The 14,727-nt window shown below is 38.2% G+C and overlaps 1 protein-coding gene across 1 annotated transcript; it reads right to left on the reverse strand.

Moving 5' to 3' along the window:
• Nucleotides 1-205: 205 nt before the first annotated feature.
• On the reverse strand, nt 206-10,458 carry LOC108257527 (coiled-coil domain-containing protein 190). The gene is made up of 3 exons (XM_017455391.3): nt 8,768-10,458; nt 8,541-8,673; nt 206-1,300 (listed from the first exon to the last, which is right to left on the reverse strand). Exons 1-3 carry the CDS (start codon nt 8,943-8,945, stop codon nt 754-756), a joined length of 858 nt encoding a protein of 285 aa, XP_017310880.1. The 5' UTR covers nt 8,946-10,458; the 3' UTR covers nt 206-753.
• Nucleotides 10,459-14,727: the final 4,269 nt, after the last annotated feature.

The raw sequence follows: 14,727 nt of genomic DNA on the forward strand, positions 1-14,727 counted from the left end.
ACACATGTTCTGCTTTGGTACAGGAAAGGTGTACATTAAAGGACTTGTGTCTGACAGAGGACAAATATAATAATAGATTTATGTTTGTTTATATATATATATATATATATATATATATATATATATATATATATATATTCGTGTGTGTGTGTGTGTGTGTGTGTGTGTGTGTGTGTGTGTGTATACAAAAGACATTTGGGTTTGAGATCAAAAGATGGATATGGGACAAGACTATGTTTTTGGCAAACTCAGACCTGGTCTTCCTGTTTTTGAGGCATACCAATGGTTTACATCATATGGTAAACCCTCTGTGTTTACTCTGGCAAAGTTTGAGGTAAACTTATACTGTACATAGCTCATGCCAGAGCATAAATATAATGTATGCTTCCCAAAACCCACAAAAATATTGTCAATAGACTATAATATGTTGAACTGAAAATGTAGGTCATGTTGCAATACCAATTGCATACATAAGTTACAGAGTTTACAAAATGCTTTATATTGACCTAACCCAGTAGTGTAGTCCATTATATGAATGATGTTAAAATTTAAATAATGCATTTACTAGACCATGTTTAGGAATACATGACTGTTTTGACCTTGGGGGACATTTGGCTGGTCTCCATAAGGAAAATTTATTTATTTTCTTTCTTTCAAAAATGCACCTTGCATAGATTAAAAATGTGTTTGTGTGCTCACAGGTCTCAACATAAGTATGTTTGAGTGTGAAGCACACTAGCAGATACTACTGTGTTAGTGAGTGTTATTTGTGTCTTTGGAGTTGCTTGAGAATATTTCTCTGATGCTCAGCTCTCTCTCACACAAAGGATGTCCTCTGTATCGTATGTATCGGGCTTTGCGTGCCTCTGCCAGTGCTTGCACAAAATTAGGCGGTGTGTGAACCATCCTCAACTGGCCATCAGAAGCGTGGGTGTCAGAGAGGGGAGAAAGAGGAGTAGAGTAGGGTATTGTTACTGTCATCTCCTCTTCTTTTTCTGTATAACTTGCTACTATTTGATCATTTTCTCTTTGACTGTCTTTTGAACTAAATCCACGTGTTTCCAGTGCTGACCTCAATCCCTCCCTCCCTCTAGCCCTGTGTTTCTTATTCTGTCCATCCCTATCTCCAGCCTTGTTCTCTCTCTCTGGGTTGGCTGGAGGAAGCATGCTGCTTGGGGGCCGTGGTTTGAGGTCTGGCAGACATACAGGCATTGTAGCGTTATCAGCCCTGTTTTCACCACTGCTGAGAAAGTCCTGAACGCGAGCCTGCAGGGAGCAGATGGACTGCGGCTTCCCAGACCTACAGAGATAAAGGAATAAAAGCAGGATTGGAGCTAGTTCTTTGTCATTACTGAAGCAGTCCCTTCTCAACTGTACAGAAAAACTTTCTGAAGTAAAGCCAGTAGAAACATTAAATAATTGCCTCTAGGAAGTGAGTTCTTGAATTGCATCATCCTGTATGCAAAACTGTAAAAGGAGAACTTCTGTAATAAACTGATGAAATCCATGATTGACACTTATAATCGCTGCAAGTACGTGTATTTGTCCTTGGTGCTTTTCAAGCATCTGGAGCTGCTGATCCTCTTTCACTGTTACACTCATTCCTTTCAGCCTCAACGCCACTTTTCGTTGCCATTTTGAGAACATGATGGTTAGGTTTTGGGAGTCGTGTAGCTAAAGATTTCTAAACCATTCATCTGTCGGCCTACTTATAATTGAGTGCCAATCAAACTTGGCATCATGTATGAGTCGAATCTGAAATGAAGAAATATTAGATAACAGGTGCTTCCAAAAGACTTACAGGGTTCTTTCAGAAGTCTGCCTCAGCTGTCTTTAGCTAACTCGAACCCAACCACAAAAGTCTCTACAGCTGGCAATCTACCGCCTCAAACACTGTTACTCATGAACCTTGAGTAGAAATATTCTCTAGCTCTGGAGGCGATTTGGCAAAGATAGCATGTTCCAGAAATGTTGATGTTCGAGTAGCATCCTTGGAGTTCTGAGTGTTGGCAGATTTCAGAGCTTGTAGAGCTTATTTTATTTCATTTCTATTGATCCATTGGCCATGAAATATTTGCGCAATGTAAAGGCCAAACGGTGTTTTCAGATAGCAGAAAAACGGTGCAATTTGTGGGTACAACAACATACACAAAAGTCAAACTTTCTATTATTAAAGATTTGCAGAGAGGAATGAACAGAAAAACATGAAAATATGTACTGTATTTTTTCAAGCATCGTGAATTTAGGTCCAGGATATCGTGAAACTGAAGTATCTAGAAGAAAAAAAAAACTAATTTGAAAAAACATGCTGAAATTTGCAGCATGGTTTATAACAAACACTGAAAGGAAATGGTCTGCATTCGTACTGTACATGTTCCTGATAGGAAGGTTGTGCACCAGTGCTGCGCCTACAGTATAATACAACTGAAAAATTCAAATATTCCACTGTAGCGGCCTGATTCTGTGCTACCTGATTTGATCGCAACGACTCCAGGCTGCACTTCTGCTCCCTCTGCAGCATCCACAGGCCTGCAGTCATCAGATCAATGAGCCTGACACAGTTAGCAGATCAGGATCATTGTTGGAACAGCAAGTCAAGTACCAAACGAGTGAGTTAACAACATGCTCATTATGCTGCCACTAAACTGGTTTCACTCTGACCCTGTTTGCATCTTACATTTACATTTATTCATTTAGCAGACCCTTTTATCCAAAGCGACTTACAAATGAGGAAATACAAGCAAAGCGATATGTCAAGCAGAGAACAATACAAGTAGTGCTATCAAACAAGATTTATACTTGAGTTCAAGTAAAGCAAAGTGCACAGAGTAGAGGTGTAAGAGCCAGAGTAAGGGTTTTTTTGTTTGTTTGTATGTTTGTTTTTTAAATAATGTGGGGTTGGCATTTTAGGGGTTAGTTACATGCTCATGGAAGAGGTGGGTCTTTAGCTGTTTTTTGAAGATAGGGACAGATTCTGCGGACCGGCTTGAGGTTGGAAGTTCATTCCACCACTGAGGGACAGTTAGTGTGAAGGTTCTGGAAAGCGACCTTGAGCCATGCTGAGTAGGTACTACTAAGCGTCAGTCGTTAACTGATCACAGATTGCATGAGGGAACGTAAGCCTTAAGGAGAGGAATATCTTGATTTCCAACCACAAAAATAAATCGTGTGCAAGTTACTGAAACAGTACAAGATGAATGGAAATATCTTTTCGCTTCTGCTTTTTTTAAACTGATCATTTAACACAGCATGGAATAAACATTAGGACTAATCATTTAGTCAGCCTGGTTCTTTTTTGCATCCTGCTTAAAGCCTGCAACACGCTATACTGTACTATAGCTGGCTTTAATTCAGCAGGAGTTTGCTTATGACTGCGTAGTCATGAAAGAAGGCTTGTTTTGATTAAGAGGTGCGCATGATTATTGGAATACCTGGTTAGCCTTTTGAGGCACTGTTATTTGAATACTGAAATCACTATACGTGTACACATTGTGCCCTACATCCACATGAGAAAATACGAAAAAGAAAAGGGACGTCTCCATCAGTGAACAGTTGATCATTTCAACAACATAGACATTTTGTTAATTATCATGAATTTCCTGGTTACGCAATCAGCACTTTTTGACTATGTAGTACAAAGTTATAGAAGATAAATGATTTATAATCTCACTCTTCGGTGTCACCCAGATGAATATGGGTTCCAGTTTGAGTCTGGTTCCTCTCAAGGTTTCTTCCTCATATCGTCTCAGGGAGTTTTAACTTTCCACCGTCGCCTCTGGCTTGCTCATTAGGGATAACGAGTCTTTATTTATCACATATACATATGCACAGTGAAATTATTTTCTTCGTATACCCCAGCATGTCAGGACGTTGGAGTCAGAGTGCAGGGTCAGCCATGATACATTGCCCCTGGAGCAGACAGGGTTAAGGGTCTTGTTCAAAGGCCCAATAGTGGCAGCTTGGCAGTGCTGGGGTTTGAACCCCCGACCTTCTGATCAGTAACCCAGATCCTTAACTGCCAAGTCACCACTGCCCCAGGATAATTTATTTTTTTAGTAAATTGAATAGTCTGAATTTATATAGCTCTGTAAAGCTGCTGTGTGACAATGTCCATTGTTAAAAGCGCTATACAAATCAAATCAAATTGAATTTTAAAACACTATCAAAGTGTGTATCAGGAGTAAAAAAAAAGTCTGCATGTCCCACATTAAAGATTTACATTTACATTTATGGCATTTAGCAGATGCTTTTATTCAGAGCACCTTTCCCACTCTAAGCAGTTAAACGAATATCCGTTCATTTACTCTTACGTAAGGCACATATCTATGTGGAATAAGTGTGTAAAAGAGGACGATTGAATTGCGGATGAAAAGACGTGAGAGAATACGAAGGAAAGGACAGACCAAGGAAAATAAAGGGGGGGGGAGTGATGAGAGAATGATGAATGATAAGAGCTAAAGAGGAGTAGAGTTGACAGATAGAGAAGCTGATGTGTTTTGTGTTTTGTTAGCAAAGGAGGGCAGGGAAGGGAGGGAGGAAGCTGAAATGATGTGATATGCAGAAACATAACTTGGGAAGAGGTGCTGAGATGGTCCCATAAGCCCTCTGATTAATTGGCATAGAGAGGAGAAACTGCCAGGATGGCCTCAAGTCCACAAAGAGAGAGAGAGAGAGAGAGAGAGAGAGAGAGAGAGAGAGAGAGAGAGAGAGAGAGAGAGAGAGAGAGAGAGAGAGAGAGAGAGAGAGAGAGAGAGAGAGAGAGAGAGAGAGAGAGAGAGAGAGAGAGAGAGAGAGAGAGAGAGAGAAATAAGTAGAAAAAGGAGGTAATTTAGGTTGTATTACAATTACAGGAAGGTGTAGAATGATCTGGTGTGCAAGGGTGAACATATTCTGAAATTCCTTGACCTTTCTTTTCTTTTTGTTTGTCTCTCCATGGCTTTGCATGCATTCACCTTGGTAATGTTTTCCTCTCAGTGATTGTTTCCTTCTGTGTGTGTGTGTGTGTGTGTGTGTGTGTGTGTGTGTGTGTGAGTGGTGTCTCATTATTAAATTCAACAGTGCAAATATCCAAGGAAATCCCAGCAATTGCAATGAACACATTTGTACGTTTATACTCCCACGCGCTCAGACACACACACACAACTCTCATCTTAATAACTAGAGCAGGAGATATAATTTAACCACGACACACAGCCACATAGCACAAAGCAAATCACACACACCTTACACACAAAGGTGCTTGCATCCTCCCACTCATAACACAGCACACCAACACCTGCCTGTACTGCCTGCAATTGCCTAAAAGTGGCATTATACTGTAGCTATTAGGGTCTTCTTATTCCCCACACACACACACACACACACACACACACACACACACACACACGCACACACACACACACACACACAAAGCCAGCAACCTTTCAAACCACTTCAAACCAACTGTATTTTTATATAACAGTACGCCAAATAGTGCTTCTATCTGCGGGTGCTCTTAGTACTCCACAATAAGCACGTTGTAGCTGTGAACTATCAGTGGAATAAATGCATGTGCATCGTATCTACTTATTTTTACTAAACAGTTTAGTCTTTTTAGCTTATCTGTTGCTTGACCTCGTTTGTTCTTAATAAGATTTGTGGTTATGTTACAGGATAAATCTGTAATATGTAGTCATGAATATGTTACACATCCATCTTCCATAACACTTATCCTACACAGGGGAGTCAGGAGCCTATCCCAGGGAACTCGGGGCACAAGGTGGGGGACACCCTGAACGAGGTGCTAACCCATTGCAGGGCGCAATCACACACACATTACGAACAATTTGGAAATACCACTCAGCCTACAACACATGTGTTTAGACTGGGGAAGGAAACCGGAGTACCTGGAGAAAACCCCTGAAGCACAGAAGAACATGCAAGCTCCGGACACACAGGGTGGAGGCATGATTCGAACCCAAACCCCAGAGGTGCGAGACAAATGCGCTACTCACTAAGCCACTGAATAATTAATTAATTGAGTAGGAGGAAACCGACTCAAACGTGAGGAGAGCATGTGAAACTACACAGACAGCAACCTGAGCTCAGGATTGAACTGGGGACCCTGAAGGCCACAACACTCCCTGCTGCACCACTGTTATATGTAAATGTGTGTTTTAATATATAAAGATAGTTTTACCTAATCATACATGAAGCTTATGCTTTATGATTTGATGGATTCTTGAATTCTTTCTAGTACTTAGAGTGTATAAGCAATGGATATACTGATGATGAAATGTCCTGTTTCTCTGGAAAGTTTGTGTACTGCACATAACTTTCACTACATCCACTATCTGTACTAAAATACACTGCAGTATCCTATAGTATATTATACATCCATCCATCCATTTTCTGTACCGCTTATCCTACACAGGGTTGCGGGTTTAAGAAGTTGCGAGACTGGAGCCTATCCCAGGGTATTGGGATACATCCACGAGGCATGGGAAACCCTGGACATGGTGCAGACTCATCGCAGGGCACAACCACACACACATTCACACACTACAGACAATTTGGAAATGCCAATCATTATATTGAGTCATTTTTAGACTGGAGAAATCCTTATAAGTTGCATTTTCAGTTGAATTTGAGGACACACCAAGCATTCGTTGTGTCAAACTATTTCAATAGCTTTTGTCTGATTTGTACATTGCAAACAGCTGAAAGTGTGTCAATTTTGACAATAAACCTGATTTGCAGTGGGGGTTAAATCATTTTGATTGCAACTGTATATTATATCTGAAACATGTAGAATTTTATGATGTCTGTAGCAAAGCAATGAATTTTTCTTAAATGTGAGTTACAGCTGAATTTAACAGAGTAGATCTCTCCATAGATTTGTATTAGCCTACAACTGAATCCTGGTCCCACAATAACTAAATATATCTAGTTTGTGGTTGTATTATTCTATGTGCATGGTGTTAACCATATGTACCAACCATACAATCACACAAATACAGCTTTCCAGCTATATCTACAATCTACATAACCTAAATTTCTCTGTAGTTTTACAGAGTAAAAATAATTTTACCTATACCATTTTACTTAATGTTCTGATCAGGCTTTGATTATTTTTCATTAGTTTGTTATATAACCAGCTGGAGTTTGATGAATACAAAGTGGGCAGCCAACATCACACCAAGCACAGGATACATCTCATTTTGATTTTGAAGCTGTAGTCAAAACTGCTACTGCTTCATTTTCAACATTCCCTTTGAAGAAGTTTTGCATCAAGAGTGACCGTAGGAGTTAACATTCTTCCCTACCTCTCTGGAAATGAACACTTCTAAACCATGGTAACCTCAGCTCTTTCTGACATTATGTACCCTGACTTCATTATGGGCACAAATTACGACTGACCTTACAAACATGTCAAGCACAGCTTGCAAAAATGAATGTTCAAACAGCTTTTTGGGAACTTGTTTAATTTAAATGATCTATAAGAACTTTTACTTTTTAAACATCATACTAAATCAATCTTCAATATTTCTGGAGAGGTAGGAGACCATGACAGGGAACACAAGGAATGTCATAAGGATTTGAGGACAAATGACACTTTTTGTCACCTTTCACCTATTTCAAATGCAATAAATCTGACAGCGTTGCTCACTTAGGTCTGAATGTTATCCTAAAAGTCAGATATTCTGATCTTTTTTAAGGACAATATACAAGTCTCGATGAAGATGAAGACAAATTCTATTTTGGATTACAGAAAATGTAACATATGTCATATTTTTAAGTATTATTAGGTGACCAATAGGTAAAACTTTGTTTCATTACATGTTTTATATTTGAAAATATATTTTCAATCATACCATATACACTATATTGCCAAAAGTATGGACACCTGTCCATCACATCCATATGAGGTTCTTCCCCAAACAGTTGCCACAAAGTTAGACGCAGATAGTTGTATATGATGTCTTTGTATAGTACTGTAGTATTAAAATTTCACTTCAGTGGAACTAAGAGGCCCAAACCTGTTCCAGCATGACAATGCCCCTGTGCACAAAGCGAGGTTCATGAAGACATGGTTTGAAGACAAGGTTGGACTGGAAGAACTCGGGTGTCCTCCACAGAGCCCTTGACCTCAACCCCACTGAACACCTTTGGGATGAACTGTACCCCAGACCTCCTCACCCCAGACCCCAGACCAACATCAGTGCCTGATTTCACTAACGCTCTTGTAGCTGAATGATCAAAAATCCCCACAGCCACGTCCCAAAATCTAGTGGAAAGCCTTCCCAGAAGAGTGGAGGATATTATAAGAGCAAAGGGGAATAAATCTGGAATCTTATATTCAAAAAGCACATATGGGCATGTTGGTCAGGCGTCCACAAACTTTTATCCACTTCGTGTATATTTTATGTGTGCTATTAAATAGATGCCATTCCTATGGCATTGCTAATCTTAAAGGTTTCAAAGCAGCAATGCATTACCATGTGTGCACACATTTAAAGTCTTACAGGGGAAAAATAGGAAATTAAAACTGCTGTCCTCACCTATGCCTGTTTGTCTCCCTGTCTGCAGGTGGGATTATGGGTAAACGAGTCTTGATATAGGACACAGCAGGGTGGGTGAGATCATGATTGGAGGGTCGTGAGCCCACAGAGTTTAAGCCTCTCCACCGGTTACCTGAATCCAAGTTAAAAAATGGGCATGTGAGATTTAGAGAATTGCTGCCCTCAAAACACAATATAGAAAACACTCTAAACATTCACTTAAACACCTGTGTTAAGGGCGATGAGATGGCGGTGTAGTCTGTGTTGCTCTCGGGTCAGCGTGTTCAGGTGGTAGTGTTTGGCCTCATCGAGCCGTTGTATCCCATAAGCCAGCCTGGCTTCAGCCCTCCTCTCCTCTCTCTTCAGGGCCTCGCTTGGCCACACTAACCAGTCTGTACGACGCATGCTTTACCAACACAGACACACACACACACACACACACACACTTATCATAGCTACAAGAATATGACTATAAAGTGAACCTGACCCAGAGTGACCTATTCAACAATAATTGTCATTATTGTTTAACCTTTTGATCTTTTGTTCAAAAAATGAACTATAATATTTGTAGGTGGTAAAGTATGTGTGCTCACAGCTTTGTTAATATTTGTTGATAGAAACATGACGAGAAGGACTGGCATGTTTCAGCTTGTAGTGTTTCTAAGCTCTCGAACCTTCGTCTGGTCTATGACCAGGGCTATGAACTCAGCTGTTGCACTGAGACCTGCTTCTTTCTCTACACATCAGTTCATCATGTTCTCATGTGTGTTTCTTCTGAGTTCTTCTCCTGAGAGCTAATGGTTTGGCTACCTAATATTTGTGTGTAATAAGTGCTTCAGACCCCAATATCCATTATGGTTTTTTCTTTATTCTCAGATTTATGCTACATTATGAAAATCTCCATGAAATGCTCATTCTCTTTCACTGCTAATGGTTTTTTATATCAGCAACATCCATTCATCTATTCATCAACCCATTCAGTCAATCCAATCAATTTATCCCTACAACTCAATGGGCTTTCTCTTGTTATGATGAAGTCAGTTCACTATATTACATTAGATTACATTAGATTACATTAAAAAACATCATGATTTCTTTGTCTAGCTCTCTACATTTGGCCTACGATAAAAGTCGCATTTGCATTAAAAGTCTTGATGGTTATAATGCAGTCCATGTTTTGTCAACAACGCAAAATCCCTAATTAACATAACGAAAAGATTAGCACCTTAAATTATGCCTGAGATATCCATTATGACAAGCAATTAATCTGAAACACAAATGAGGATCAGCAGGAGAGAAAGCCACCTTAATTTCCCTGCCTTAACTGGTGACAATTATCTGATATCAAATTATCAAATTATCACAAGTCGTTAAGTCCTAATAATAATATGGCACATGATGTGTCTCATGTGCATTTGTATCAGAGAGACTCTTCTTCCCCAAAATGAAGAAATGACACTTGAATCTTACACATAGCATCAAAATACAGCTGTAAAACACTGCAAACAGGGCCATTTTGAACATACCCTATTTAAACTATACTCTATAATGTTACGTTTTATTTAAGACATTTAGCTCTTTTTGATCTCCAGCATCACATATATTTATTATGCTATGTAAGTAATAACTCACGGCATGGAGTGCTGTTATATAGGGAGGAAAAATCCTTGACAGGGTGATATGATGTCACCCCAAAGTGAATTAATTTCCTGTAGCAGAACATCCCGAAGAGTTTTATCCCTCTTATATCACAGCCTTGTGCCAGTCATAGCAATATTTCAATTTATTAATAAATCATGCTTTTTAACATGCATTTACAGTTACATTTAATGTCGTGGAACGTCCACCAGACAAGTTATGTACTGTTCTCACTTAACTTATAGAAGCTATAAACAGTTGTTTCCTCAACAGCTTCTTTTTTTTCTCTCTTGAGGCTAATAAGACAAAAATGCAGCTTGTTATATTATATAGCAAGAAACCAGAAAGCACAAAATCCTCTGTCCTGGAGATTCTCCTGTGGCAGAAAACTTACTGACCGTTACAAAGCCTTGTCACCCTGGACTCCTTCCATAAATGTTAAATAAATAAATGTCGACTGACAGAAAACTTATCAGATCAATGATTATGTATTATTCTTTGTGAAATAACAACACGTTTATTAACATGTCTATTATTAGCCTTATATTATGTGGAACATCCACCATACAAGTTCCTGAAACAATAACTTATTAGAAAAAGCACAGCTGGAACTACTGTGAGAGACACACTCTTGTAGATCTTGTACATCATGTTATAGTTATAGATATAATTATATCTATAATAATATAATCATATGTAATATTTATTTTCTAACTTGGGAATACTGTTTTGTTGTAGCATGTATGGCTATAGAACCATAAGGTACTGGAACATTGCATGTGTTCAAAACCATTAACTTTATTAGTATGAACCTAATATTCTGTACCTAATTCTGTCTGCATTATAACATGTCGGTATATACAGTGTTAAGTATCTGTGCCTCTGTCTTTCAATTCCACTGTTTAAATTGTTGCATTTAATTGTTCCCCCATGTTTATGAAGAGTTTAGTAAGTTTAGTGAGCTTTCATTAAATTATGGTAATTTTGAATTTTAAAACATCCATAATTAGAGCTTCTGAAATATTACCATGTTTGGAACTTACCGTCAAGTGGGATATGATCCTGAAATACTGGTTTACGCAAGACATATATTTATCCGAGAAAAAAATTAAATAAGTTTGCTTGCCTCTGTAGCCATCTGTATAGAAAGATGGAAATAACTTTAAATCTTTGAAATTTTCAAATGTCCATTGCTATGTAGGCTGTGAGATAAGGAGTCCTATCCATCAGAATGTCCATAAAATCTGGAGAACGGCACAGAATTTGAACAACGCAGATGAAAATTGGTTCATTCCTGGTCAGTTGTACCAGTGGCATACTTTACGATGATTGAATGTTTGCTCTTGTAGTCCCCTATGTCCCCTACCACCCAAGGGGTTACCAAGGGCAACTATGGCACTGGGCAAAGAAATGTGACCAGTCCCACTGGCAGGATCTCCATAGCTACCAAAAAACTTTCCTAGTGATTATGTGTTTCGTTGGTTAAAGCAAGCTTCTATGCTTTTTAAAAAATCTTTTTAATATTTTTATTGGCTAAAGTGCTTCAACCAGGGTAAGCTTGCAGATAATGGATGTATTATGTTAACTTTAAAAGGCCTTTCACATAATTACACTCTTTTGTTTGGCAAAGTTACAGTGTGAGCTTAACAAGGCAAACACATGCAGGAGCTGATTGTGGGCATGAGACATAGCTACCTCTTAAGTGATAAAGACAGTAATCACTGGATTCACGTGGACCTGCTGGTATATCAGATATTCAGAAAGCTGTTTTATAATAATAATAATAATAATAATTATTATTATTATTATTATTATTATTATTATTATTATTATTATTATTTGCATGCTGAGCATTGATGATAATCAATGAAGTGGGACAAGGGTAACGTGTTTTCAAGCTCCATCTGAAACATGTACATCTATAATTTATGTCTTTCCTAACTTACTGTTCAGAGCAATAATAATTTTATGCTATGGTACACTCAGTCTCACCAACTCTATGTACTGTATAGCTTAACCGCTGCACACACTTATATGCAATATGATGTGATCTTCTATGGTGGAAAATGGTGTCATCCTATTGGCCTAAGCAAATAGTTACTGGTTTTAATTTAGATTCATTATGATCATAGTGTAGTGAAGTATTATATATTACAATGCCTAATAAGACAGGACTTCCTTTGTATTGAAAGTTTATCACAATCCCTAACAACTCACTGAGGAAAACACACAGAAATGCCACAGGCTCGTTTATAATAACATCTGAACGATTTAGGTCAGCTTTGTAAATGGAAAATTTCCAGTCCCAGCTGACTTTATGGAGAAACAGACCCAAAGACATTTATCTCTGAGCCGCAGTGTTCAGCTGTCATGCCAAGCTTGGATTAAGAATTAACCTGAGAATCATGGAGCACAGAGACAGGCCTGAACAGGGAAAACAATGAAAATCAACTTTGTGTCTGTTGATGCAGAACGTAGAAGCAAGAACTTTGTACTGAAATGTGAACAAGACCCTATTTTATAATTTTTTTATTATTTATTTTTACATATCACGAAGGGGATTTTGTTGTGTTGTTTATTTGTTTTATTAGTACTGTTATGACATTTGTAGCGGTACCGTGAGATAGTACTACGTTACGATCCAGTCACATTTTCTTAATGTGCTGTCTTGTGGTACGAAAAATACAGAACATATTTCATGATGATCCAGCTTTGGGATTGCTTCTCTCTCCCTCATGAATATGAACACTGGCCAATTTAAAACACTGTTTTAATCTCAGACTGGAAAGAGAGTAGTTCATCTGCATCTCCAAGAGGAAGTGTGCACTTGCATTTAAATTTCTGTGTGTAGTGTCTCAGTGTACGTCTCTCTTTTTTTTTCTTTTCTTTTTTTTTATCGATTTGAAGAGCAGAAACTGTTTTTAGCACATGCCTAAAGCAAAAGATTCGTAACCTCTTTCTATCTCTTTTCTCTCTCACTTTCTCTAACTCAATCTTTTCCTCTTTTTTCAATCTTTTCCCCCCTGCTCTTTCCCTCTCTCATTCCCTCCCCCAGTAAGCCTCGGTTGCTTTCATTTAGATGTGAACACTTACTCAGCTCTGCATGGCCTTTCTGTGCTTACAGCTGAAAACAAACACTGAGGGGTTGCATATTTGAAATCAGAGGGTCTGAAGTGAACCTTTGCTAATGTGTGTACACTACAGAATGATTTTAAACTTGGTAGTTTTCTACACATTTTGATACCTAATGGAGCAGGGTTTTTTTTTTTTTTTTTTTTTTTTGTTGGTGAAAGGCATTAAACTCACACAATCACACACCGGTGGCCTCAACATCAAACATGGACCCTGAGAGAATACAAGAGAAATTGGGCCAGATGGGTCTGCATGTTGTTTATGGTTCTTCTTACACTAAATCAGCTAAATCATATTTTAGAGAAATGTGAAGATGAGATGGAAAAAAGTAATAGTACACAATTTTTTAATGTACATATACTTACACTCAATGTTCCCTCTAGGATTTTTTTCTAGTTAGGTCCTAACTGACTAGCATGGGAAGGAAATTCTCAGTACCACCACTATGCTACTGGGATTTAACAAGTGTGATTGTCAATGCTGTTTTAACAGTTTCCTTCTATTATTTGTGGCTGGGACTGAATTTGGGTGGCAGTAGGACAGTCTCTGTTTTGGAACTGGCTTTCACAAAATAAGAAAATGCAAAGCTCCTATGAGATTCAAGTGTACCTGTCAGTACTCCAATTGACAATTAACTTTTTATACATATTTTTCTGTCAGTATTCTGCATGGTATTTTATTTTCTTCTGCATGGGAGCATCATCAGAAGTGCGTGACTGTATACACGTTCTGTAATGCACTGCTGGAAAGGCACAGCAACATCTCATTGGCCACTGCACCTTTTCTGTGTATCGACCTCCATGCACTTATTTTTCAGAAGTTCAAGAAAGAGACAAACCCTTGAACAGTGACAACAACAAATTTTTGGGAGAAACATATAGTGACTGAATCTAAAAAAAATGGAAAAAAATTGCATTCTAGTATGGTTTACCAAATCACTCTGTTTCCAAGTTATTCCACATGGGTATGTTTTTGTTGTGTTACTATTTTCACAGTTTTGTCCCACTACATGTTACGAAAACACAACAGTCTGTAGTTTGACATTTGCATTTGTCAGTCAAATGGACTCTTCTTAAAAAAAAAAGGTAGGAAGTCCGCTAGGCCACTTTGATTGACATTGTAAGACTAGTCCAGAGGAGCTACACTGTTCCATCCAACTCACATTTTAAAATTTATTGTATGAGTTAATTTGAGTTCACTTTAGTGTTTTTACACATTACTTCTATATTAGTCTAGCAATAAATAGCTATTACAGTTCAGTAGACACAGGTTGTAAAAGAAATAAATAAAGAAGCTGCACTGCTAACTTTTTTTTGCTGTTAGAAATACAACTTATGACCTGAACAATAACAATAAATGGACAAGTAAAAAAAAAAAAAAAAAATCAGGTTAAAACTCATGATAGACATCTAAAGAC

This window comes from Ictalurus punctatus, chromosome 25 (genome assembly GCF_001660625.3).
Source record: "Ictalurus punctatus breed USDA103 chromosome 25, Coco_2.0, whole genome shotgun sequence".
Lineage (NCBI taxonomy): Eukaryota > Metazoa > Chordata > Actinopteri > Siluriformes > Ictaluridae > Ictalurus > Ictalurus punctatus.

Coding starts and splice junctions, on each gene's coding strand:
- LOC108257527 (XM_017455391.3), bottom strand. CDS start 8,945: ATGCGTCGTACAGACTGGTTAGTGTGGCCAAGCGAGGCCCTGAAGAGA. Junction 8,674..8,767: donor TCTCATCGCCCTTAACACAG/GTGTTTAAGTGA, acceptor ACTTGGATTCAG/GTAACCGGTGGAGAGGCTTA. Junction 1,301..8,540: donor AGGGAGACAAACAGGCATAG/GTGAGGACAGCA, acceptor TTATCTCTGTAG/GTCTGGGAAGCCGCAGTCCA.